General features: G+C 44.0%; 1 protein-coding gene across 2 annotated transcripts in view; it reads right to left on the bottom strand.

The window, feature by feature from the left end:
• Positions 1 to 9,277: 9,277 nt before the first annotated feature.
• WDR5 (WD repeat domain 5) overlaps positions 9,278 to 24,394 on the bottom strand; it is a 118,360-nt gene continuing 103,243 nt past the window's right edge. For both annotated transcript variants that reach the window (XM_033960478.1, XM_033960477.1), the window contains one exon: positions 9,278 to 13,241. In XM_033960478.1, coding sequence (XP_033816369.1) covers positions 13,141 to 13,241 — 101 coding nt within the window. In that variant the 3' untranslated portion in view covers positions 9,278 to 13,140. The remainder of the gene's footprint in view (positions 13,242 to 24,394) is intronic.

Below are 24,394 nucleotides of genomic sequence, written 5' to 3'. Positions count from 1 at the left end.
AACTACCAACAAGCAAACAGACCTCTCAAACTAAACAACAGGCAGACCTTACCAGTCACTCTACTCTTCAAACTTTCAAACTATTTAACAAGTAGTCCTTTCTAGCCCACTAACAAACAAGCAGACTTAACTACAATTAACTAATTAATTACTTTTATCCTTCAAACTTTCAAACTCTGATAGGCAGATTTTCATACTATCTAACAGGCGGACTTTTTCTAGCTAACTAACGAACAAGCAGACATAACTAACTCATAGGCAGACATAACTAACTAACAAATATCTAAACTAAGAAAAGAAAAAAAAATGGCAGGAAGAACTAGAAGCAACAAGACTACAATCAAGATCGGCAGCCCAGTCACCGAAGGGATCCAGGGGATGGCCACGATCCATGTACAGATGGAGGGAGAGCCAGGACGGAGGACAGAGGTCTCTGTACAGACCGAGGCCATCCCCAAGCAGAAGACTACAGTCTCCACACAGACAGCAGAGATGGATCAGCTAGACGGAGACATATTGCAGGAGCTGAGGAGCCTGAGAGAGGTGGTACAGCGCTTGAGAAGCATCCGAGAAGACGAGGCCTTCATCGACAGAGTCATCCAGCTGTCCCAGATCACCAAGCCAGACAAGACCATCCTCGAGACGCCCAAACTGACCAAACCTACAACTGAAACCAATGATTGGGGTACAAGAAGAGGCTGGAGCGCTGACTCTCGGCAGCTGGTAACTTCCTCCACAGGCAAACACAGAAGACCTTCCTCTTCTTCTGTCTCTTTCTCTCGCATACAGGGCAGTTTTACAGCAACCCCACAAATCATCTTGAGGAACAGATTCCAGCTGTTACAGGAAGGACCTGATAATGAGGTACAGGAAGTGGTCCGACAGGCGGTTCCGGAGACAACAGATCAGCTTCCCCCAAAGAAGCGCAGAGTGGTAGTCATTGGGGATTCCCTGCTGAGGGGCACCGAGGGACCAATTTGCAGACTAGATATGCAATCAAGAGAGGTTTGCTGTCAGCCAGGATTCAGGATGTAACTGCCTGCCTAGACAGACTCATCAATCCCCAAGACCACTTCCCCATGCTTCTCATCCACGTCGGAACGAACGACACTGCCAGGAATGCCCCGGAGAGCCCTGGGAGAGAAGCTGAGGAGGATGGATGCTCAGGTGGTCTTCTCCTCGATCCTCCCAGTGAGGGGCAAGGAAAGAGCCAGGGAAGATCATATCCAGAGGACAAACGACTGGCTGCACAGATGGTACAAGGAGATGAACTTCGGGTTCCTGAACCATGGAGAGGCATTGCAAGGACTACAGGGACCAGACGGGCTCCACCTGACCAGAAGGAGAAAGAACGTCTTTGGACACCGACTATCCCGCCTATTTCATAGGGCTTTAAACTAGGTAAGTTGAGGGAGGGTACCCACTCAAGTACTGGCATAAGTAACCAACCTGGCGAGGTAAGTTGCCAATCCATTTCTGAGTCTGAGGTAAGTACACATTGCATTTCTGAGTCTGGGGTAAGTACACACATTGCAAACAGTACTAAAGGAGTCAAATTAGCTCAAGCGGGAATATCTCTACAGAGTCATAGCAAACATAAGGTATGGAGGGCTATTTACATCAATGCCCACAGTTTGGGCAACAAGATTCTGGAACTAGAGATGGAAATGAGGAACGCCGACCTAGATGTGGTGGCGATATCCAAAACCTGGTTCACGGACTCCCATGGGTGGGATATGGCTATAATGGGTTACAACTTACTTCGTCAAGACAGAGAGGGCAAAATGGGAGGAGGGGTAGCACTATACACTAAAGAGGACATCAAAGTTACCAAAATCGCAGATGTCAAGTACACCGGGAAATCCCTCTGGGTGAATTTGGCCAGGGGGAAGGACAAATGCCTGTATCTTGGCATAGTATACAGACCTCCAAGACAACAGGATGACCTGGATATAGAATTAGTCGAAGACAGAGAATATCACTTTGCGTGGAGACACAGTATTGTTAGGTTCAAGTTCAAGTTTATTAGGATTTGATATACCGCTTATCAAGGTTATCTAAGTGGTTTTTACAATCAGGTACTCAAGCATTTTCCCTATCTGTCCCGGTGGGCTCACAATCTATCTAACGTACCTGGGGCTATAGAGGACTGAGTGACTTGCCCAGAGTCACAAGGAGCAGCGCGGGGTTTGAACCCACAACCCCATGGTGCTGAGGCTGTAGATCCAACCACTGCGCCACACACTGACTTCAATATGCCTGATGTGGATTGGAACAAACTTTCCTCCATGACCAGCAGCAGCAGAAAGCTATTAACCTCTATAAAGGGAGCAAGACTCAGACAAATGGTATTAGAGCCCACTAGGGATCAGGCGATACTGGACCTGATACTCACCAACAGAGAAAGCATCACAGAGGTCTCGGTAGGCGATATGTTGGCCTCCAGTGACCACATGATATGGTTCAACCTCAGGAAAGGTTTCACTAAATCAAGCACATTAACCAAGGTCCTCAACTTTAAGGGCACCAACCAAGCATGGGAGATTTCATCCATCAGGCACTGCAAAACCAAACTGAAACAGATAATGTAGAGGTAATGTGGTCAACTCTGAAAACAGCCATACACGAAGCAATCAACCGCTATATAAAAATCAGTAAATAAATGGTGAAGAAACAATAAACCACAGTGGTTCTCTGCGAAGATCTCAGACCTCATAAAAAAGAAGAAAAGAGCATTCATCCCCTACAAACAATCAGTGAAGCAAGAATCTAGGGAGGACTATCTAAACAAGTCAAAAGCAGTCAAAACAGCAGACAGGGAGGCCAAATTCCAAATGGAGGAGAATCTAGCGAAGAACATCAAGAAGGGCGATAAATCCTTCTTCAGATATATTAGTGACAGAAAAAGAAACACAGATGGGATAGTTCGCCTTAGGAAATCCGACGGGAACTATGTAGAATTGGACTCCGATAAAGCCAAACTCTTAAATGAATACTTCTGCTCAGTCTTCACTTGCGAGGCGTCGGGATCCGGCCCTCAGCTGCAGACAAGGGATAGCTCGGAAGACCCGTTTCGAAATTTCGAGTTTACGCCCAGCAATGTCTACTATGAGCTGTCAAGACTCAAGGTGAACAAAGCTATGGGACCAGACAAACTACACCCCAGGGTGCTCAGGGAGTTGAGAGACGTCTTGGCGGAACCGTTATCCGCACTTTTCAATCTTTCCCTAAGTACAGGAAAAGTCCCGTTGTACTGGAAAACGGCTAACGTCATTCCACTCCACAAAAAAGGATGCAGGACAGAGGCTGCGAACTACAGACCGGTGATTCTCACATCGATAGTGAGTAAACTTATGGAAACTCTAATCAAACGCCAATTAGATACGATCCTGAACGAGGAGAATCTACGAGATCCCCATCAACATGGATTTACAAAGGGAAGGTCCTGCCAATCAAATTTGATCAGCTTCTTTGACTGGGTAACAAGAAAGCTGGACATAGGGGAGTCTCTGGACGTCGTGTACTTGGACTTCAGCAAAGCGTTTGATAGCGTCCCACACTGCAGGTTATTGAGCAAGATGAGTTCGATGGGATTAGGTGAAACATTAACTGCATGGGTTAAGGACTGGCTTGGAGGTAGACTTTAGAGGGTGGTGGTAAACGGCACCCCCTCCGAAACGACGTAGGTGATCAGCGGAGTGCCGCAGGGCTCGGTCTTGGGCCAGATCCTATTCAACATCTTCGTGAGAGACTTGGCTAAGGGGCTGCGAGGTAAAATTACGTTATTCACCGATGACACCAAGCTATGTAACATAGTAGGCAAGAGCACAATAGATAAAAGCACAGTGCCTGATAAAAGCTCAATGCCCGACAGTATGACGCATGACCTACTCCTACTGGAGCAATGGTCAAAGACTTGGCAACTAAGTTTCAATGCCAAAAAATGCAAGGTCATGCACCATGGCAGCAAAAATCCATGCAAGACTTACACCCTAAATGGTGAGACCCTAGCAAGGACTGTAGCAGAACAAGACTTGGGGTGATCATTAGTGAAGACATGAAGACTGCCAATCAAGTGCAGAAAGCTTCATCCAAGGCTAGACAAATCATAGGATGTATCCGTAAAAGTTTCGTCAGCAGTAAGCCCGAGGTCATAATGCCATTGTACAGATCATTGGAGAGACCCCATCTGGAATACAGTGTACAATTCTGGAGGCCGCATTACCAAAAAGATGTGCTGAGAGTTGAGTCGGTTCAGCGAATGGCCACCAGGATGGTCTCAGGACTCAAGGAACCCCAGTATGAGGAACGGCTGGATAAGTTGCAGCTATACTCACTCGAGGAACGCAGAGAGAGGGGAATCATGATCGAGACGTTCAAATATGTCATGGGCCGTATCGAGGTGGAAGAAGATATCTTTTTTCTTAAAGGACCCATGGCAACAAGAGGGCATCCGTTGAAAATCAGGGGTGGGAAAATATTTCTTCACCGAAAGGGTGGTTGATCGCTGGAATAATCTTCCACTACAGGTAATTGAGGCCAGCAGCTGGCCAGATTTTAAGAAAAAATGGGATTGCCATGTGGGATCTCTTCACGGAGGAAGTTAGGGGGTGGGTCATTAGTGTGGGCAGACTAGATGGGTCATGGCCCTTTTCTGCTGTCATTTTCTATGTTTCTAAACCCCACCTCCGCCAGTGAAATTCAAGGGGGGAGGGGTGGAAAAAAAAAAAACAATCACCTCCGATCCTCGGCAGTGATAAAGTCTGCTGAATGTACTACCTCTACAGCAGGGATCTCAAAGTCCCTCCTTGAGGGCCGCAATCCAGTCAGGTTTTCAGAATTTCCCCAATGAATATGCATTGAAAGCAGTGCATGCACATAGATCTCATGCATATTCATTGGGGAAATCCTGAAAACCCGACTGGATTGCAGCCCTCAAGGAGGGACTTTAAGACCCCCTGCTCTACAGGGACCACTGTCGTGGCTCAACAGTCAGGGCGCTTGCCCTGTAGTCCCCAGGGTCCCAGGCTGGAGCCGGTTCAAACCCTGCCTCCAATCCTCGGCAATGATAAAGTATGCTGAATGTACTTCCTCTGCAGGGACCCCAAGGATCAGAGGCGGGGTTTAAACCTGTAGTCCCCAGGGTCCCCGTAGATGTAGTACATTCAGCGGACTTTAAGAACATAAGAAGTTGCCTCCGCTGAGGCAGACCAGAGGTCCATCTCGCCCAGCGGTCCGCTCCCGCGGCAGCCCATCAGGCCCATCAGGCTCTTTCAAGGTTACTTACCCCTAGCAGTGATCCCCCCATTTTGTAGCTGAACATCGGGTTCTTTTTCCCTACATGCATGACCTTGCATTTCCCTACGATAAAGCTCATTTGCCACTTTTTGGCCCATTCTTCTATCATCGGAGGCGGGTTTTAAACTGGCTCCAGCCTGTTCGAGCGCCCTGACTGTTGAGCCACAACAGGGGTCCCTGTAGAGTGTGACAAATTTAGCTCTCATCCTAGCTTTGACACAGGATTAGGGAAGATTAGTAAACTCCAATGCAGGAGAGCTGACCAGGTTGGCTCTGCCGAGGATTTTGAAAGCGCTGACTTCCCTTGGTCTAACCCTGATGAGCCAGACAGTAACTGCCAAGGAGCTATTAGGGCTCAAAGGAACCCAAGGGTTAAGAAACTACAGCTCCCAGAGGGCCAGACTCAGAACAGGAAGTGGTCACAGAGGCAGGCTCAGCTGCAGGGAGCTCTTGAGAGCAGGGAGGGGTGAATTGAAGGAGGTTAAAGGAGAGCAGCTGGGACAAAGAGGGGAGGAGTAGCCGAAGAGGCTTCAGTGGGAGCTCAAGAGGGAGCACTCTCCTCCTCAACTGGAGCACGGGGAACTGAGCCTCGATTGTGACATGGTGAATATGTCTGATGTGCTGGAGACTGAAGCTGAGAGACAGCTACAAAGTTGTGAACCCATAGACATTGGAGTTTCAAGTCTGCCCAGCGAAGGTTTGGAGGCAATGGACCTCAACCGAGCGAAGTTTGGGAATATTTGGCTATGTTTGGTTTCTTACCTGTGGTTTTTTTTCTGCTTAATAGTTTTGAGTGGAATGGTGCTTGTATGCCAAACTCTGTGAGCTTAGCAAAGCTAATCTCTAAAGCACTGCAATACTTGAACCGGGACATTAGACTGCCTAACATTGCAAACAACGGAGTGTTTGTCTTTTCTCTCTCTCAACCCAGCTGGAGACTAATTAGGGGCAGATAGATTCTGACAGAACGGCAAGCACAGTGGAGCACCTTTCTGAAAGGAGTTCCTTATCTACAGGCACTTCATAGCAGAGCTACATTAGCAGCTTTTGTCTTGTTTTGTAAAGCTATATTTTGCTTTGACTACAGGAGTGTTATTTTTGTTTCTACCCTCTACCTTTTTCCTGTTGAAGGAATTCTGCTGTGGTTATCCTAACACCCAGAAGGCTGGTGAAGAGGACTGTGATATAAAAGACTAGAGTCCAGCCTAAAGGGTTTGTTTGATTTGGTATTTTTGAAATTAGAGTTAAGTTTTGTTATGTGTAAAGCCAGAGTGGCCAGGTTGGCCTGAAGCTTTATGTTTTTTTACAACTTGTATTGAAAATACTGCTATTCGCTATAAATACCTGGACAAAGCAATCAGAACTATAAAAATAAAATATGTCTTTATTGTTTTCTACTAAGACTCCCTGGTAATTTTCCCAGTGTAGTATTGAATGCAATTTCTACTTTCCCATCTTTATAGACTTTTTCAACTATATAGTTTGCACTAATTTATTGTTTTCTGGACATGCTTGAAGTGGTGTGGCTTTCTGTTTCCCTTGCCTGATTTCTCCAAGGTCATTGACCCTATTGTTTTTACCTTAGGCATCTGCCTAAGGCGGCCTGAAGGATTCCCTAGTTGGAGGGAACACGCTGAGAGCAGGTAGTCACGGTGAACCTGGAGCCCGGGGGTTGTGACAAGAGGTAGTACATTCAGCAGACTTTATCATTGCTGAGGATCGGAGGCGGGGATTGAATTTTCCACCCCCCTTGAATTTCACTGGCGGAGCAGGGGGTTTGAACCAGCTCCAGCCTGGGACCCTGGGGACTACAGGACGAGCGCCCTGACTGTTGAGCCACGACAGGGGTCCCCGTAGGTAGTACATTCAGCAGACTATCATTTTTTTTTTCAAAATCTTTATTCATTTTTACATCTCACAAGTGTACAATAAAACAGTTGATTCATATAGAACACTTGAAAATCTTTCTTATTATCAACATAAATGTATAAATTGAAGACCCTTCCCCCACCCTCCCTTTTCTTTTCATGAGGATGCACTGGGGGCACTAAAGACATGGGAAGGAAGCACTGGGGGCACTAAAGACATGGGAAGGAGGCACTGGGGGCACTAAAGACATAGGAAGGAAGCACCGGGGGCACTAAGGACATAGGAAGGAAAGAGGGAGGGAACAGAAAGGGACAATTCTTGGGTCTGAGTGCAGAAAGAAAGAAATGAAAGAAAGGATACACCGACAGAAGGAAATGCAACCAGAGACTCATGAAATCACCAGATAGAAAAGGTAGGAAAAATGATTTTATTTTCAATTTAGTGATCAAAACATTGTCAGTTTTGAGAATTTATATCTGCTGTCTGTATTTTGCACTATATTTGTCTATTTTTCTATAGTTACTGAGGTGAACGAGCTCGCGGAGATGGGACGGAAATGGGGTTTTTAAATTTAAGTCCGAGTAGTTTGCCGGTCCACAAAATAATTATTTTATTTCTGCCGGTCCCCGGGTATAAAAAGGTTGAAAAACACTGCCCTAGAGGAAAGGAGGGAAAGGGGAGATAAAATTCAGACATTCAAATACTTGAAAGGTATTAATGTAGAACAAAATCTTTTCCAGAGAAAGGAAAATGGTAAAAATCAGAGGGCATAATTTGAGGTTGAGGGGTGATAGACTCACGAGTAATGTTAGGAATTTCTTCTTTATGGAGAGAGGGTGGTTGATGCATGGAATGCACTCCCGAGGGAGGTGGTGGAGAGGGAAACGGTGACGAGTTCAAACAAATGTGGGATGAGCACAGATCTCTAATCAGAAAATAATGGATATATATTGAAGGAACTAAGGCCAGCACTGGGCAGACTTGCACAGTCTGTGTCCCATATATGGACATTCAGTTGAGGATGGGCTGGGGAGGGCTTCGATGGCTGGGATGGTTTAGACGGAGTGAATTTGATGGAGACTCTAGTAGATAGAACCTAAGCACACTACCAGGCACAGCTCTGGGTTTCTGGCCCAGAAATATCTAAGAAAATGGACCATTTAAATTAAATGATTAATTTATAGAGAGAGTGTGCAATTGGGTAGACTGATTATCTGCCGTCATTTACTATGTTACTATGAAATGGATAAAGCTGAAGTTGGTAGCAGTTCTTGGTGAACAGATACCTCTCTATCACAACATACCTCTGGTTATCCAATGGAAAATTTTACATTGGGGTGTCTGTTCACAAGACGATAGTCTTTAGAGAGGAAGTCTGCTTGTCTGGCTCAAAGACTGAAGGGTTTCTACATATTTGGTATTCTTGCATCAGTTCTCAAAAATAAACAGTTTGCCATCAAATAAAAATACTGTTAGAACAACAGACAATGATTTCAACTTTGTGAAAGCCATCTTTGTAACTGGCCAGCATCATCATGATATCAAAGATGAAGATGCAAGTGAAGAATTAAGCCCGAAATTGCTTCTAATATAGATAACAATAATAAAGTATTCGTTGCTATATGGAAGTGTTTCAGATATAGATTCTCTTGAACAATATCTGCAGACTTAAATCAAAATGAATTAGTAATATTGCAGCCTGGCCTGATTTGAAGGAACTTTTTAATCAGACTGAGAAATCCACTTTCTGCTAGTGCAGTTGTTGAACTCCTTTAAGTACTCTGACCACTACTGATAAGCTAAAACTCAGGACTGTATTCTAGGCCCTTCACCCATTTATATTACTAACATCTAGTTATGTAACAGTAAAATTGATATATGGTGCTTTGCAAATATATCTACATGGGACAGTTTTTATTTTAATTAATTTTTAGCCACTGCACTCCACAAAGGTAGAGTTAGCAGGCTACAAATGACAATTTAAAAAAAAAGTTAAAGTTTTATTTGCATGTCTTCACTAAAAATACATTTGCTCTTTTGTGCAAAAGAGCAATGTCTGCTATATTTGTCATGTAGGTTCTGGCTATTGAGAAAATAAAAAAGGCACATGCAAATGGAAGGATATATTTATTGTCCATAATGAGAAGTAAATCTTAACTTAGGAGTGGCACATTACAGACTGAATCTTTGAATAAATGTACACATACAGCATTCAAATGCTAAAAATACGAAAGGGACTTGTATACCGCCTTTTTGCAGTTTTTACAACCACACTCAAAGCGATTTACATACAGCATTTTCTCTATCTGCCCCGGTGGGTTCACAGTCTATCTAATGTACCTGGGGCAGTGGAGAATTAAGTGACTTGCCCAGGGTCACAGGAAGCGGCGTGGGGTTTGAACCTACAACCTCAGGATACTGAGGCTGTAGCTCTAACCACTACACCACACTCTCCTCCAAACTCTCTCTAGAATCACCTAGGATGGAAAGACATGAGGAAGCAAATTTTCCTACCAGATCTTGACCGTTGCCTCACTGACACAACTAGGGTGACCAACTCGCCCATATTTCCCAGGATCTCCTGTATCGAGAGCTAATTTTTTTGGATCCTCCTGGCTCCCATACTGACCTAATTTCTCCCATATTTATAGGAAGAGATTACTGGAGGCTTTTATTGGCATTTAGATTCTAAATGCCTCATCAGTGTGCGCCGTGGCTCCAAAGAAATCAAAACCTAAACCTGCAGCTTAAAGAGGAGGAGCTAAATCAGAGCCGGCTGCAGAAAGCGAGTGCAGCTGATGAGCGGCGACAGCAAGAAGGAGTACACCCAGGCATCCAGTACAAGTTTTCCTGGCTTAGGTGCGTTCATATTTTTCTTTCATTATTTTTGTTCTATTTGCCTCAAATTTCAATCAGAATGTAAAAGAAAAAAAAATGTGCATCAGGGAATTAAATGAGATGCATTTGCTAATAGCCTGTACCTGGTCCTATGTCTGCGAGTGAGGATGCTCTCTAGCCCGCCAGCTGGTTGATTTTATACAGTTTTGTTTACTTCCTCTTGGATTATGTGCAGATCGGGTTAGTGTTTGCGCAAATGAGCTCTTGTTTTGTTAAATGCATCTGTGCTTGTGGGAGCCTGAATTGAGAGTCACAAACTTGTGACCTTGCATGGAAAAATATTTGGCAGCTCTCCTTCAGCTTACTAGGTCCAAAGTGGCCCTGACTTAGAATTAGTGAAGACCACTGGACAAATACATAAAGGTTATGACTAAGAAACATGCAAATCTGTACATTTATTATTCTAAATTGTGACCTGTATATTATATACAACATCATTCCCTGAACATCGTCACGACTAAATCTCCCTTAAATTCATGTCCAAAAGTTGGTCACCCTAGACACAACAGGCTAATTTTGGGAGGAGGAGGGGAGTGTTTAAATCAATTGAGGTTTTACAAACAGAACCAGCATTCTAAAAACAGAATTCTAGATTTAAAGTTCCAAGGTCTACCTAACCACTTAATAAAGGTCAAATCTGGAGTCAAATGCTTATGGAGTACAGCTAATGATAGCTGAAATCTGCAGCATGCATTGTGCTGTTGAAAGGATGCAGCTTGTTTTTAATGCTCTCTCTGCTCTTAAATCCTACCTCTTAATACAATAGTCTTTGGCCCTTCTATAGTGAATCTCAGTTGTTTCCATACCCAGCACTACAGCAGCGTAGTATTAGAGTTCTTTGCACAAAAGATGTTTCCTTTATTTGGTTAGAAATGGTAACACACTCTTTTAAAAATTTTATAAGATCTTAAAATACAGTGAAAAGATTTGAAAGCCTGGTAGCATAGAGTTACACTACTGTCTGATTCAATGATAACCTAAAGTAGTAGTTAGGAAAGGATTTGATAATATTCTGTTTACAGTCTGAGGAAGAGGACACTGCTGCCTTTCACAAGTAACAAGAGTGCTTTGGCACTGTAAGTTAGGCATATATACTTTCAACTGTAGTTTAAAACAATTTTTCTAGTTTGAAGCATTCTATCAAAAATAAGTCCATTATTCTAAACCTGGGAGTAAAACAAAAACAGAACAGACCATGTGTGTATTTCTGCATTCCTTCCCCAGCTCCAGCAGCCTCAAACAGAGATGCCACTGTGTGTATATTACCCACCCCACCTCAACAGCTGAATTCAGCGTAAACAGACTTGTCCTCCTGCCTCAGACCACCGGTTCCCAATGAAGATCTAACTAAACTGAAGCTGCCCATCCTCTCACTGCTCAGCACATTGGACTAACTTGAGCATATATCAAACAATTAAATATCCCCAACAGCAGCAGAATTGCAGTTGGGTGTTGAGACAATGCTGGTCCACACAAACAGCCAGCCAGCATCTTGTGTCATTAAACACAAGCAAACTAAAATACAGTATAGCAACAAATCTTTAAAAATGGATTGAGTGTAAAGGTCTGGAAGAGTAGAGAAACTATAAATTTTTAAAAAACTAAAGTCACCTTAATTCCAGATCTAGGCCCAACCCTATTTTACAAATAAGCTATAAAGTGCCATAGCAAAACCTATAGACTGAATGGAGCTGTTAACTATCAACTGCTAGTTTTAGTAGGAAAAACAAACAACCAGTTAGGGCTGTATCAAAATGATCCTATCTATTGGACAGATATAAGCCACAGATATTCAAGCCCAAATCTGTTGATTTGAACTCTGGTTTATTTCTATCCTTCCCTTTCAAGATACAATTTCACAGCATCTACTTTTTAATTTGTTTCATTTTCTGATATACCACCACAGGTGGTAAGCACTATCAACTCGTAGTTGCTCCAACCTTTTGGAGAAAGCTACATGGACACAGAAAACATCACCATCACCATGTAAAACCCCATCACTTTATTACAGTTTATGAGACTGGTTTTAGTTTTAAAGCATCACTAAATGTGATGGGTAAAAAAAAAAAAAACCAAAACTTTTTTTATAAAGAATAAAATAAACATACCGAGCCTGAAATAGAAAGAGCCATGCCATTAGAAATACATTTCAATACAATGATGTTTTCAAAATACAAAATTAAAACCAACACATTGCTTTTCACATTGTATAATTTTACAATGTGTAATGAACTTTTGGCCAAGCAGCACTACACAAGCAGGAACTGCTGAATGCTTTTAAAGGAGAGAAAGAGAATATATAAGTTTCTATTTAACACACATAGCAAGAAACATAAGCAAACTAGACAGAAGGTAAAAATTAAGGTTATCTGCCTTACTGTTTTTTCCCTTTCAACAGTAATTTGCCTGAACAGAAAGCAACTTTGTCCTTAATTTGGTCACAAAATCCTGGTCTGACCAGGATATTCCACGATATGTTTGAACAGACTATAGGATGTCATAACCAACTTATATCCAGCCAAGTAATCCTTCATGCTTCTTGGCTCCAAGCAAGTCAGAGTTCTACAGTGCCTGGCTTGGATGCATGTCTGGTTTTTGCACAACCTGATAAGTCATTATAATGTATGATGATACCTTGTGAAGCATTTGGGAGCCTGGTGCAGGTTACTTCAGTCAACGTGGTATGATGAAATTTACACGGAGAGGCACAACTAACAAAAAAAAGTATCTGTAAACCAAGAGGCAATTGCTCTGGGTAATGTCCCCAAGAACATGATCACTGCCTCAGGAGAGAGAACCCTCCCCTCCCCTCCCCCCAAAAAACAACAACTTCTTCAGATTGAAAATTAAACAAAATGAAAGGGAGGAGGGACTGACATTTGGAACCTCCCCATGACTGACCATTTAGTGTGAAATTCATATGACTGTACCATACATCCATGTTCTCTCCATTGTATTGTCTTCTAGATAAGTTTGATAAATTTTTTTTCAGGATTTCCCCCTTCAAGCTTGTCTCTCTCTTCCTTGCAGCTTCTTTCCTGATACAACTTCCAAACAGTGTATATGTAATGTTTCTTAACAATCGCTCTTCCACAGTTTAATCGTCTTGTCATTCTCTAATGCTGCTGAGGCAATGATATTCTCAGTCGGATGACAAGCTGTTGAGATTACAACATCTGACGGCAGATAAAAAAGGAGAAATTATGTCCTTACCTGCTAATTTTCTCTTTTAATCCCTCCAGACCGGCACAAACGGATGAGTTTACGCTCCTCTGCCAGCAGGTGGAGACTGAGACACTAACTTTTGGCTTCAGCACAAGTGGGATGTGCAGTCCCTATTATAATCAGTCTTTGACGAATAGCCAAGCAGAAATCAACTAGGCTGAACAACAACATATCAACTCTACACTCACATGGAGAAGACAATGGAAGAAGACACTGTTGGATACCGATTGGAACAAGAACCTTTCAGAAACGCCCCACAGTTGGCCAGCTAAACCACCAAACCAAAAGCCGCTACACTTTTAAACTCTCCCAACAACCAAAACAACCAATTCCTGCAGAAAAAAAGTACTCTATATGAAAAAAAAACACCGAACAACAGGCAGGACCTGTACTGGTCTGGAGGGACTAAAAGAAAAAAAATTAGCAGGTTAGGACCTAATTTCTCCTCCTTTATCATCCCTCCAGACTGGCACAGAAACGAATGGGATGTGCCAAAGCAATACCCATCATGGATGGGACCCCCGAAGGGGCCGCCATAAGAACATGCTTACCGAACACCATGTCCTGATGTGCCTGAACATCCACATGATAGGGGTGAACAAAAGAATGAAGAGAAGACCAAACTGCAGTTTTACAGACATCTACAAGAGAACAAGAGAAGATTCAGCCCAAGAAGCTGCCTGACCCTAAGTGGAATGAGCTTTGAGAAATTCCGGTACAGGCTTCTTCTGGAGAAGGTACGCCGAAACAATAGCCTTCTTGATCCAGCGTGCAATGGTAGCCTTGGAAGCGCCGTCTCCCTTACGAGGACCAGCTAAGAGGACAAAAAAGACAATTCGACTTATAGAACTCCTAGGTCCGCTGAACGTAAGAGCAAAGGATTCTTAAGGACATCGAACTTACACAACTACCTCTACTCCAAAGAGCCCTCCCGACTACCCAAAACTGGGAGGACCACAGACTGGTTGACATAAAAAGGTGAAACCACCTTCGGAAGAGAGGAGGGAACTGGCCGCAGCATGACCTGCTCCTTAGAGAACTTCAGGAAAGGCGGCCTTACAAGAGAAGGCCTTCAGTTTGGAAACACATCTCACGGAAGTAATGGCCACCAGGAAAACCACCTTAAGAGGCCACAAAAGCTGGAGTTGGCCAAGCCTACACCAGAGCATCCAGCCCCTCAGCCTGGCAATCTCTGCGCCAATTGAAAAATCTCGGCACTTTGGCGACGACACTCATGGCCATGAGGTCCATGATCGGGCGACCCCCATGCCTGAACAATCAACTCAAAGGCTTCCAGCCCGACCGGGATCCAGCACATGATGACTGAGAAAATCCGCCTGGACATTGTCCACGCCAGCAATGTGGGAAATTGAGATGTCTCGAAGATGAGCCTCTGCCCATTCATAAGAACATAAGATTTGCCACTCCTGGGTCAGACCAGTGGTCCATCATGCCCAGCAGTCCGCTCACGCAGCAGCCCTTAGGTCAAAGACCAGTGCCCTATTTGAGCCTCGCCTTACTTGCATATGTTCTGTTCCAGTAGGAAATTGTCCAACCTTGGCTTGAATCCCTGAAGGGTGCTTTCCCCTATAACAGCCTCCGGGAGAGTGTTCCAGACCTCCACCACTCTCTGGGTGAAGAAGAACTTCTTTATGCTTGTACGGAATCTTTTCCCTTCTAACTTTAGCGAGTGCCCTCTCGTTCTCTTCACCTTGGAGAAGGTGAACAATCTCTCTGTCTCGAGCTTATTTATGTCTCTTAGTAGGTCTTCGAAATCCTGTGTACTCTGAATAACTTTGCATCATCTGCAAATTTAATCACCTCACTCGTGCCAATTTCTAGGTCATTTATAAATATGTTGATGAGCACAGGCCCGAGCACCGAACCCTACGGCACTCCTCTTGTGATGCTTTTCCAGTCCGAGTATTGTCCATTCACCCCCACTCTGTTTCCTATCCGCCAAACAGTTTTTAATCCATGTGAGTATATCCCCCTCGATTCCATGGCTTGCAATTTTTCGAAGTAGACATTCATGCGGAACCTTGTCGAACGCCTTCTAAAAATCTAGATATACGATGTCGACCGGGTCATCCTTGTCCATCTGCCCATTTACTCCTTCGAAGAAGTGCAGTAAGTTTGTCAAGCAAGATCTTCCTTTGCTGAAGCCAAGCAAGAGGTCTCCAGTGCTACCAAATGACGCTTGGTGCCCCCCTGACAACTGACATATACTACCGCTGTGGCATTGTCAGAGAACTCAAACTAACATGCCCTCCAGCAAAGACTGGAATTCTACCAATCCTATCTGAATGGCTCTGGCCTCCAGAACATTGATCAACCAGGATGGCTCCACCGGCAACCAGCATCCCTGAGATGAGTGACTGAGACAAGCGACTGAAACATTGAGCCCTCCAACTGAGCAGACTGGTGTCCATGAGAAGTCGTGTCCACTGGGGCTGATCAAGACTCACTCCCTGAATCAGAATGGAAGACTGGAGCCACCAGCAGAGGCTGCGATGAACTAATCCCTAAAGCGGGAGAGTCCAGTTGGTGAATCTGTGGTGACCACTGCCGAAGCAGCACATACTAGAACCCGGAACACTCTGCTGACACCTTTGAGATCCAAAATGGGCCAAAAAGTCCCCTCTTTCTTGAGCACCATGGAATTCCTGCCATGTGAATCTCTGGAGGAGGCACTGGGACTATCATGTTGAGGTCCAGCAACCTAAGCAGAGTCTGCCTGACAAGGAAACAATCTGGCAAAGGTCGGGAAAATTCCAGAGTATAACCGTCCCAAATCACTTCTAGGACCCACTGATCTGTTGTGATCTCAGTCCACCCTGGTAAAACATCCACAACCAGGCTCCAACTGAAACTAGGGGAAGGACCCACAATGAGCCACTGAACCGGACAAGGTGGAGGAGTTGCCCCCCGAAAGGACTGCATGTGTTGGAAGAAACTACTTCTGGAAGGAAAAGAGGTTGCACCCGACCAGGACAGTACTTACAAAAATCATGCAAACACCACCGGGAAGAACCACCTCATGAAGCCTGGCGAGGTTGGTCCTCCAGTAACAGAAGCACCTTAGAGTCACTCAAGGCCTGAACCAACTTATCTATCTCCTCCCCAAAGAGAAAGAAGCTCCAAAAGGGAAACTTACTGAGCTTAGCCTTAGATGCTGCATCCGCTGACCAACCCCGAAGCCACAGTATGGCAGGTCGCTACTCCAAGAGCCATGGACTTGGACATCAGAGAGATAAGAAGCACCCAGCTCAATCTTAGGAACTTCCTGATCTGCTAAGGACCAGTCAGCTGACTCACGGTCAAGAACTCTCTCAAACCATCGGAAACAAACCAGGGTTACAAGACCACCACAAGTTGCCACCTGGACAGCTAGGGTAACCACATCAAAACTTTGTTTAAGTTGAGCCTCTATTTTACAGTCCTGAGGATCTCTCAGGGTCGAACTGCCTTCCACCAGCACGGTATGTCTGCGTGCGATAGCTGAGACCACCTCATCGACCACAGAAGACTTAAAAATATCTCAATCTCCATCCGGAATGGAATGGAGTCTGGCCATGGGCTGCGGCAAGCAAAAAGGTGTATCTAGCATCTTCCACTAAGCATGCACGACATCCCGAATATCCTGAAGCACAGGAGAAGAGCAGGATGCTGCCCGGATCCCTCTTAGAAGAGGGTCCACAACTTGAGGGGGATCCTTAGCTTCCTCTTCAAAGTGTAAAACTGCAGACACCTGAAGAATGAGCTCCTGCAACTCTTCCCGATGAAATATGCGCACAACCGACACATCCTCGCCAACCGGCACCTCTAAAAAGTCTTCATCAAAACAGCAGGCCCCTCTAATGGATCTGGAAGGTCCTCCCCAAGATCCCAGTCCTCATCTGGAGAAAACAGATCAGCCACAAAAGAATCCTTGTCCCAAGACACTCAAGGCCATATGGATGATGGCTGAGGGGGCTGGATAGAGGCAGCCAAAGCAGAGACTGAACAAGGCTGCTGTGGAAGGGAAAAGCTCCCCAGATGACCCCGAGATCTCCGGCTCTGAAGCAGGACCCCCAGCCGCCTGTAAATAAGCCTTGCACATGGCTAATACAAATTAGGGCAAAATATCCCCGGCGGCAATGCAGTCTTCATAGCAGGAGCAGAAGTCACATTTAAAGACCTGTTCCTGTCATGCAAAGACATGAGGAAGGTCACCTGAGGCCATGGGCAAAATGGACATGCTTCCCGCCAAAAACGAGGGAAGGGCTGTCGATACACTTTCACCAGAAAGACTATGCAGCTCTGAAGCCAGACTCAACCCTGCCGCTACAGAAAAACTGCCAACCTCCCCAGCTGCTGCAGCAAGGGAATCCCCAGCCTCATCGTTGGTCTGCAACACCAAATCTGCCAGACTGCCACCAGATGAGGAAACCCCGGCATGGGAAGCCTAGGCTTCACCACCACCTCCTGCCAATAAGCTATGTGCATGCGAAGGGGAGCCCAGCACGCCGACACCTTAAGTCGGGTCCTCCTCAAGGTGGCCGGGACATTTCGTGCACCTGCCAGCTGCATCTATCGCTCGGTGCCCACAGAACACATACTTTTTCTGTTTTGAAGCGCTCATAATGCGCTAAAAACCTATGTACACCATCACCATACAAAAACGGCAGCCTCATAACCTTTACGCTTTTATTTGTTGGGTCTTTGGGGGGGGGGGTTAAACTTCTCACAGCTTACCAGCTATATCAAGAGAACAGACCCCACTGGCACTCTAAACTGTGCCTAACAGGTAGACAGGCAAACAGTTGCGGCTCCTCTAAATTCAGAAAACCTAGGGAGAGCGTCCCCCAAGCTGTTTCCGGACATGTAAAAGGGACAAGAAAGATACACTAATCAGATCCAAAAATCCCAACCAACCTCAGCACAGACTGCACAAGTTTACCACTCCACCTGCTGGAGACTGAGAAAAGACTGATTGTAATAGGGACTGCACAGCCAACTTGTACTGAAGCCAAAAGTTAGTGTCTCAGTCTCCACCTGCTGGCAGAGGAGCGTAAACCCATCCGTTTCTGTGCTGGTCTGGAAGTACGCTAAAGAAAGAAAGCATAACCATCACCTACATTTAATCACATTTATAACCTGCAGACCCTGAATTTGCTCTAGGTGAGGAAACAGCAAAAACAGAGTCATATGCAATAAATAAATACAACAGATATGCAATAAATACATATAAAGCAGTTTAAAGCAAAACTCAAAACATTTTTATTTGAGGATGCTTTTGGATAAAACTGTCCTTTTTAGGACTAAATCAGCAATAGTCCCTTTCCCCACCTATTGTTTTAACCCTTAAGTGTGCTTTATTATAATTATTGTAATTCAACCCTACTTTCCAAATTATGTGTAGTCAGTATATGTGTCCTATGCTAAAAGTCTACTAACCTAGTATAGTACTGTATAATATTTTAATACCAATTTTTATTTGTGTTTTAAAAGCTTTCTTTTATTAAGGCTGTACACCGCTTAGAAATTTGAATTAGTGGTATAAAAAATGTTTTAATAAACTTGAAACTTAAACTATAACAGTTTGTTTGAGTTCTTTCTTAAATGAGACCACCACCGCTACAAGTAGCAACAGCCTCTAGAGGCCAACCAAATTTTGATTTCAATATCAAAACCAGCCTGAAATCCAGGTTCATCCAGTGTATTTTTGGCTGAAACTCCACCTCCCCACAGGCTACCTTAAGAAGCCCTGGTGATCTCGTGGCATCTGTGTAATTAAAATGGCTGCCACAATTTTTCTACAGTAATTCTGTGAGAGATTGCCACAGGAAGTCATGACAGCCGTTTTGACTGCACAACCAACAAGGGAGGCGCGAGTGAAGATTTCTCCTGCCCCAAAGAGGACACCAGACCACCAAGGCTTAAGGTATGCTCAGTGAAAGTGCAACAGTTTTTATTTCATTCCTGGATTCATTTTGAACGAAACCAGTTGGTCTGTACCAGCCTGCATGCTTTATAGCAAGTTATGGGAAGTTTTAGTGAGCATGAATCACTTTACAGAATGCACTAGAATACCAGGAGAAAATATAAAAGTGATCCAGCTACAGATCAGACCTTTAATTACAAGTTAAAGCTGCTTTCTACTTGATGATCTGCACTGCTGCAGCAGCAAAGATGCTAAGTGAAGCAACAGGCCTGGTTTGTCCCCTTGAGCTCCACAAGCCTAACCACAATGTGGCATACAGTATTAAACCTATACTATGATGAATAAACCTGGATAAAAGATAAAATAAATGCATTTCCCCATTAAAATAATTAAAACCAAGTTAGTTATCTTTAGCAGGTGATACAAGATACAAGTCCTTATAGCTCGGTGACATTATCAGGAACCCTGTGGAGACAAAAGCTTCGGGAGCTTGGCTCAATTTTAGAAGCTTTTGGAAACTCACTACCCATGCCCTGCTCTTTCCACATTGCGAAAGATCTCAAACTTAGAAATTATAGCATGTGGGTATGTACGTGAGGACTTGTGTACTGATGACGCAGAGAATACTTGCTTCAGGTAAACTTGGCTTTCTTTAAGAACCAGCAGGATGACATTCTCACATCTGGGATGCCCTAGATACAGGTTGCCTTCAATGTTAAAAAGGCAAAGAATGAAAGAGCCCATCAACAGCCAAACAGTATTTTTGTTGACAACAGGTCTTTCAGTTTTTCATATGAATGCAACCTGGATAAGGAAAGTATGGACTCTAGGGGCTAGAATGGGATTCTAAACCTCAAAGACAAACTCGCCAGGCCTACCTCTTCTTTAAATTGGGGATTCTTTTGCAAAGAGTAAGGAGATATGAAAGTATGGACTTAAGTCCACATTGCAGCTTTGAACTCCTCCATTAAAGCTAACCTTAAGTGGCCTGAACATTATGAATCTTTTATGTCTGAATGCAGGTTGGCCAGTCAAAATTTTCTTCCTTTCCTTGAGTCCTGTCAAACCATGCAGGTTATGATCCCCTAACAATAAATGAAGGCAAAAAACAAAGTTGCTTACCTGTAATAGGTGTTCTTCGTAGATAGAGGGGGAATACAGCCATACTTGTAGGTGAAGTCCTCTGACTGAGCCCGAGTGCTGGTACTCTCCCCTAGCCAATAGTAAGCTTTGAGCTTACTGGGCATGTGCAAGGGGACCCTACTCCTAGAGCCCCCTCCCTCTGCCCTGTCAGTTTTGTCCCTAGCAATAAAGAATGTAGTAGTTGATGGGGCAGTAGGCAGGCAAGTGTGGCTGCATTCCCCTGCTGTCTATGGAGAACACCTGTTACGGGTAAGCAACTTTGCTTTTTCCGGAGACAAGCAGGGGATATGCAGGCACAACTGAAGGCGAGTCCCAAGCTGAAAGTAGTGAATGGGTGGAGGTTAGTTTTTATAGTGCAAATAAATTGTGTAGAACTAATTGTCCAAAGCGAACATCCTGTGATAATCCTTGGTCTAAACAATAATGCTTTGTAAAAGTGTGTATGGAAGTCCAAGTTGCAGCCTTACATATATCATGAATAGAGATTGATTTTAAGTTAGCTATGGTGGAAGCCTTAGTTCTTAGTTTATGTGCTCAAATAGAACCAGGAGACAGAGCATGAACTTGCGCATAACAGAACTTGGATACAGTGAGCAATCCTGGAGGATATAGTTCTTTTTCTCACTGGCTGTCCTTGAGTAGCAGAATTGAAAAACAAAAAGTTGATTAGATTTCCGTAACTGAAAAGTTGCTTTAAAGGTTAAAAAAAAAAAAAAAAAAAGTAATGCTCTTCTGCAGTCCAAGGTATGCAGTAGTTGTTCTGCTGGAGAGGAGTGCGGAGGTGGAAAAAACAATGGTAAAGTTAAAGTTTGATTCAAATGAAAGTCTGTAACAATTTTGAGAAGAAATTTGGGATGAGTTCTTAATTGCACTCTGTTAGGAAAGAACTGGAGATAAGGATAATAAATGACAAGAGCTTGGAGTTCACTGACTCTCCCGGTCGATGTCAGTGTTGTGAGAAAGGCCTTCTTCCATGTAAGGAATGAGAGAGAAGCAGATCCAAATTGTTCAAATGAAGCCTTCATCAACTGATCCAAGACTATATTGAGATCCCATGATAGGGGAGGTTCTCACAGAAGAGGTCTAAGGTTAGAGAGGCCTCTCATGAAACGAGAAACTAAAGTACGTTGAGAAATTGGTTTATTAACCACCAAAATATAAGCTGAGATTGCTGATAAATGAAATTGTACAGAATCTGTAATGTTTGAACAGTGACCTGGATGGTTAGTAATAAATGCTCCTTGTAATGGGCTACCAGAAGCCAATCATCCAGGTAGGGGAAAACCATATGCTGCTGTCTGCGTAGGTGGGCTGCAATCACCACTAAGCACTTTGTGAAAATTTGTGGGGCTGATGACAGGCCGAAGGGAAGAACCCTGTATTGGAAATGCCTGTTGGGAAATTTGAAGCACAGGAAATGCAAGTGGAATGGATGGATCGGAAAGTGTGTATATGCATCTTTGAGGTATAGGGCAGCTAACCAATCATTGTGAGACAGTAATGGGAGAAGTGCTGGAAGAGAAATCTGGAACTTTTCCTTCTTGAGGCAGGCATTGAGAGGTCCGAGGTCGAGAAATGGCCAGAGATCTTGTGTCTTTTTGGAATTAGGAAGAAGTTGGAGTAAAACCCACTGTTCACTTGGTGGGACGGAACTTCCTCTATGGCACTGCTTTGTAAGAGAAGGGATAGCTCTAGAGTAAGCTTCAGAATATGTCGATGAGGGACCTTTGAAGGCAGGGGTGGTTGGGATGGAAGGGTATGGGCCATAAAGTTGAGGAAATATCCTTGTAAGATTATGTTGAGCACCCATTGGTCCATCGTGATTGCCTGTCAAGGTGAAAAGAAATAAGTTAGCTGCCCTCCCGCTGGCAAGTGGTCAAAAACTAGGATTAGGCTAAAGAGGGACTAATTGTGAAGTTGGGGACTGTTTACGGTCACATGGATGCTATTTTTGATGGTAGGGAGAAGACTGTGACCTGCGAGGTTTGCTAAAGCCGGCCACCACAACCACAGGCTGCTTTGAAGAGGAGCAGGCCAGAAGACGACGGGATGGAGGGAGGGTAAGGGGATCAATACAGGGGGCCAGGGGGAGAGGGAAAGGGGGCTGCTGGGGGGAAACAGAAGGGGCCATGGAGGGAGAGGGTAAGGGGGCTGCTTTGGGGGGGAGGTGTGCTGGGGACAAACAGCTTTGCTCTGGGGGGGAAACAGAAGGGGCCATGGAAAGACAGGGAGAGGGAAAGGGGGCTGCTTTGGGGGGAGGGGTGTGCTGGAGGGAGACAGAAGGGGCCAATGGAGAGATAGGGAGAGGGAAAGGGGGCTGCTTTGGTGGGGAGGTGTGCTGGGGACAGACAGCTTTGCTCTGGGGGGGGAAGACAGAAGAGGGCCATGGAGAGACAGTTAGGGAGAGGGAAAGGGGGCTTCTTTGGGTGGAGGTGTGTGCTGGGGGCAGACAGCTTTGCTCGGGGGGAGGGGGAAGACAGAATGACACAGACTGCGGCCAAGGAGAGAGAGATAAAGAAACACAGATAGACAGACACATCTATTCTAACACCTATTAATGTAACGGGGCTTAAAGACTAATTCATTATAAAACTCAGAAATATGTTTTCTTCAAACCTCCCCAACTGATGACCTTCCTGTCCTTGTCCCGATTAGAGGAGAGTGCTAAATAGAATAAATATCCTTACTCTCTGACAGCTTATGATTCCATAAAGATTGTTTCTTTTGATTTACTCACATTTGACTTACATTTTGGATCCATAGAGGACTTGAGAAGATTTGTTATTTTAATTGCTTGTTTAATTGTTCTGTGATAATTCAACTTTTCTTATCATGAATCCTATTTATCTTGATTGTAAAAACTGAAAACTTATAAAAAAAAAAAAGAAAAACAAACAACTAAAATACAACTAGCGCACCTAAAACACCTGTCGCATGGTTGTTTCAAATACAAATTTATATAAGAAAAAGACTTAGCTTAACTTCAACTCAAGTCCTCAAATTTGATCCAAGATTAAATTGTGAGTATAAACAAAGTAGTACAAGACATCATAAAGGAAATAAGATCACTCGACAGAGAGGATGTCCCTTAATATTGAAATTTGCACTCAAACTTCCCCTTCATCCATTCGAGTTCCAGCCAAGAAGGCTGTCAGCTGAAGAGGTTCAAAGAAAACATATTTTTTCATACGATAATGTATTATGCATTTACATGGGTGACGAAGAAAAAATGTCCCTCCAAGGGAGATAACCCCTGGCTTTGGCATAAGAAATTCACGTCTCCTCTTCTGTGTATCCCGTGCCAGATCTGGAAACATTAATATTTTATGACCAAGGAATTCTGTTTATTCTTAAAGAAAAGCCTTAGCAACCAGTTTTTGTCTGATGCAAGGGCTACTGTAATAAGTAATGTGGCCGCCTCGGCGGCCTCTTGGTCAGGAAGTTCCAGCATTGCTGATACATTGAGTGGTTGATTGTCATTTTGTGGTTGCAATTGCTGTTCCTTAATTTTTGATGGCAAATAATAAACATGGGTAAATGGTGGAATCATATTTTAAGAGCCTTCCAAAATCTCTGTCATATAACATTTTAACATATCCCTAGGAGGCACAGCCGCTATCCTAAGGAAATTAATCAATCGCAAGTTATTAGTACGCTAAAAGTTTTCCAAGGATTCCAGTTTTTTACGTAGATTTAAATGATCTTTTAATAGTGTTTTACTAAGTTGTTTTGAAACTTAATTCTTGTTGAATATTCACTATAGAGTTCTTTGAATCCTCCATTTCAGCCCTCAAATTCTTAACATCAGTTTCTTGATTTTGCAATTTACTTTCCAGCAATGCCAGCTGAGGTTTTATGGATGTAGCCAGATCAGCCACGAGGTCCCAGATAGAATCTAGAGTTACCTCCCTGGGCTTTTCAATAATACAGATAGCTTTAGCAACTTGGATATTCTCACCAGCTGAGAGCAAGTCCTGGCTGTCCCTCTCCTGGACTCGGTTTCCCACCAGAGTTGTTAGGTCCCCGGGCTCCATT

This window comes from Geotrypetes seraphini, chromosome 10 (assembly GCF_902459505.1).
Source record: "Geotrypetes seraphini chromosome 10, aGeoSer1.1, whole genome shotgun sequence".
Classification (NCBI taxonomy): Eukaryota; Metazoa; Chordata; class Amphibia; order Gymnophiona; family Dermophiidae; genus Geotrypetes; species Geotrypetes seraphini.
The sequence above is the reverse complement of the archived record's forward strand: the minus strand, read 5'-3'. Positions and strand labels throughout refer to the sequence as shown.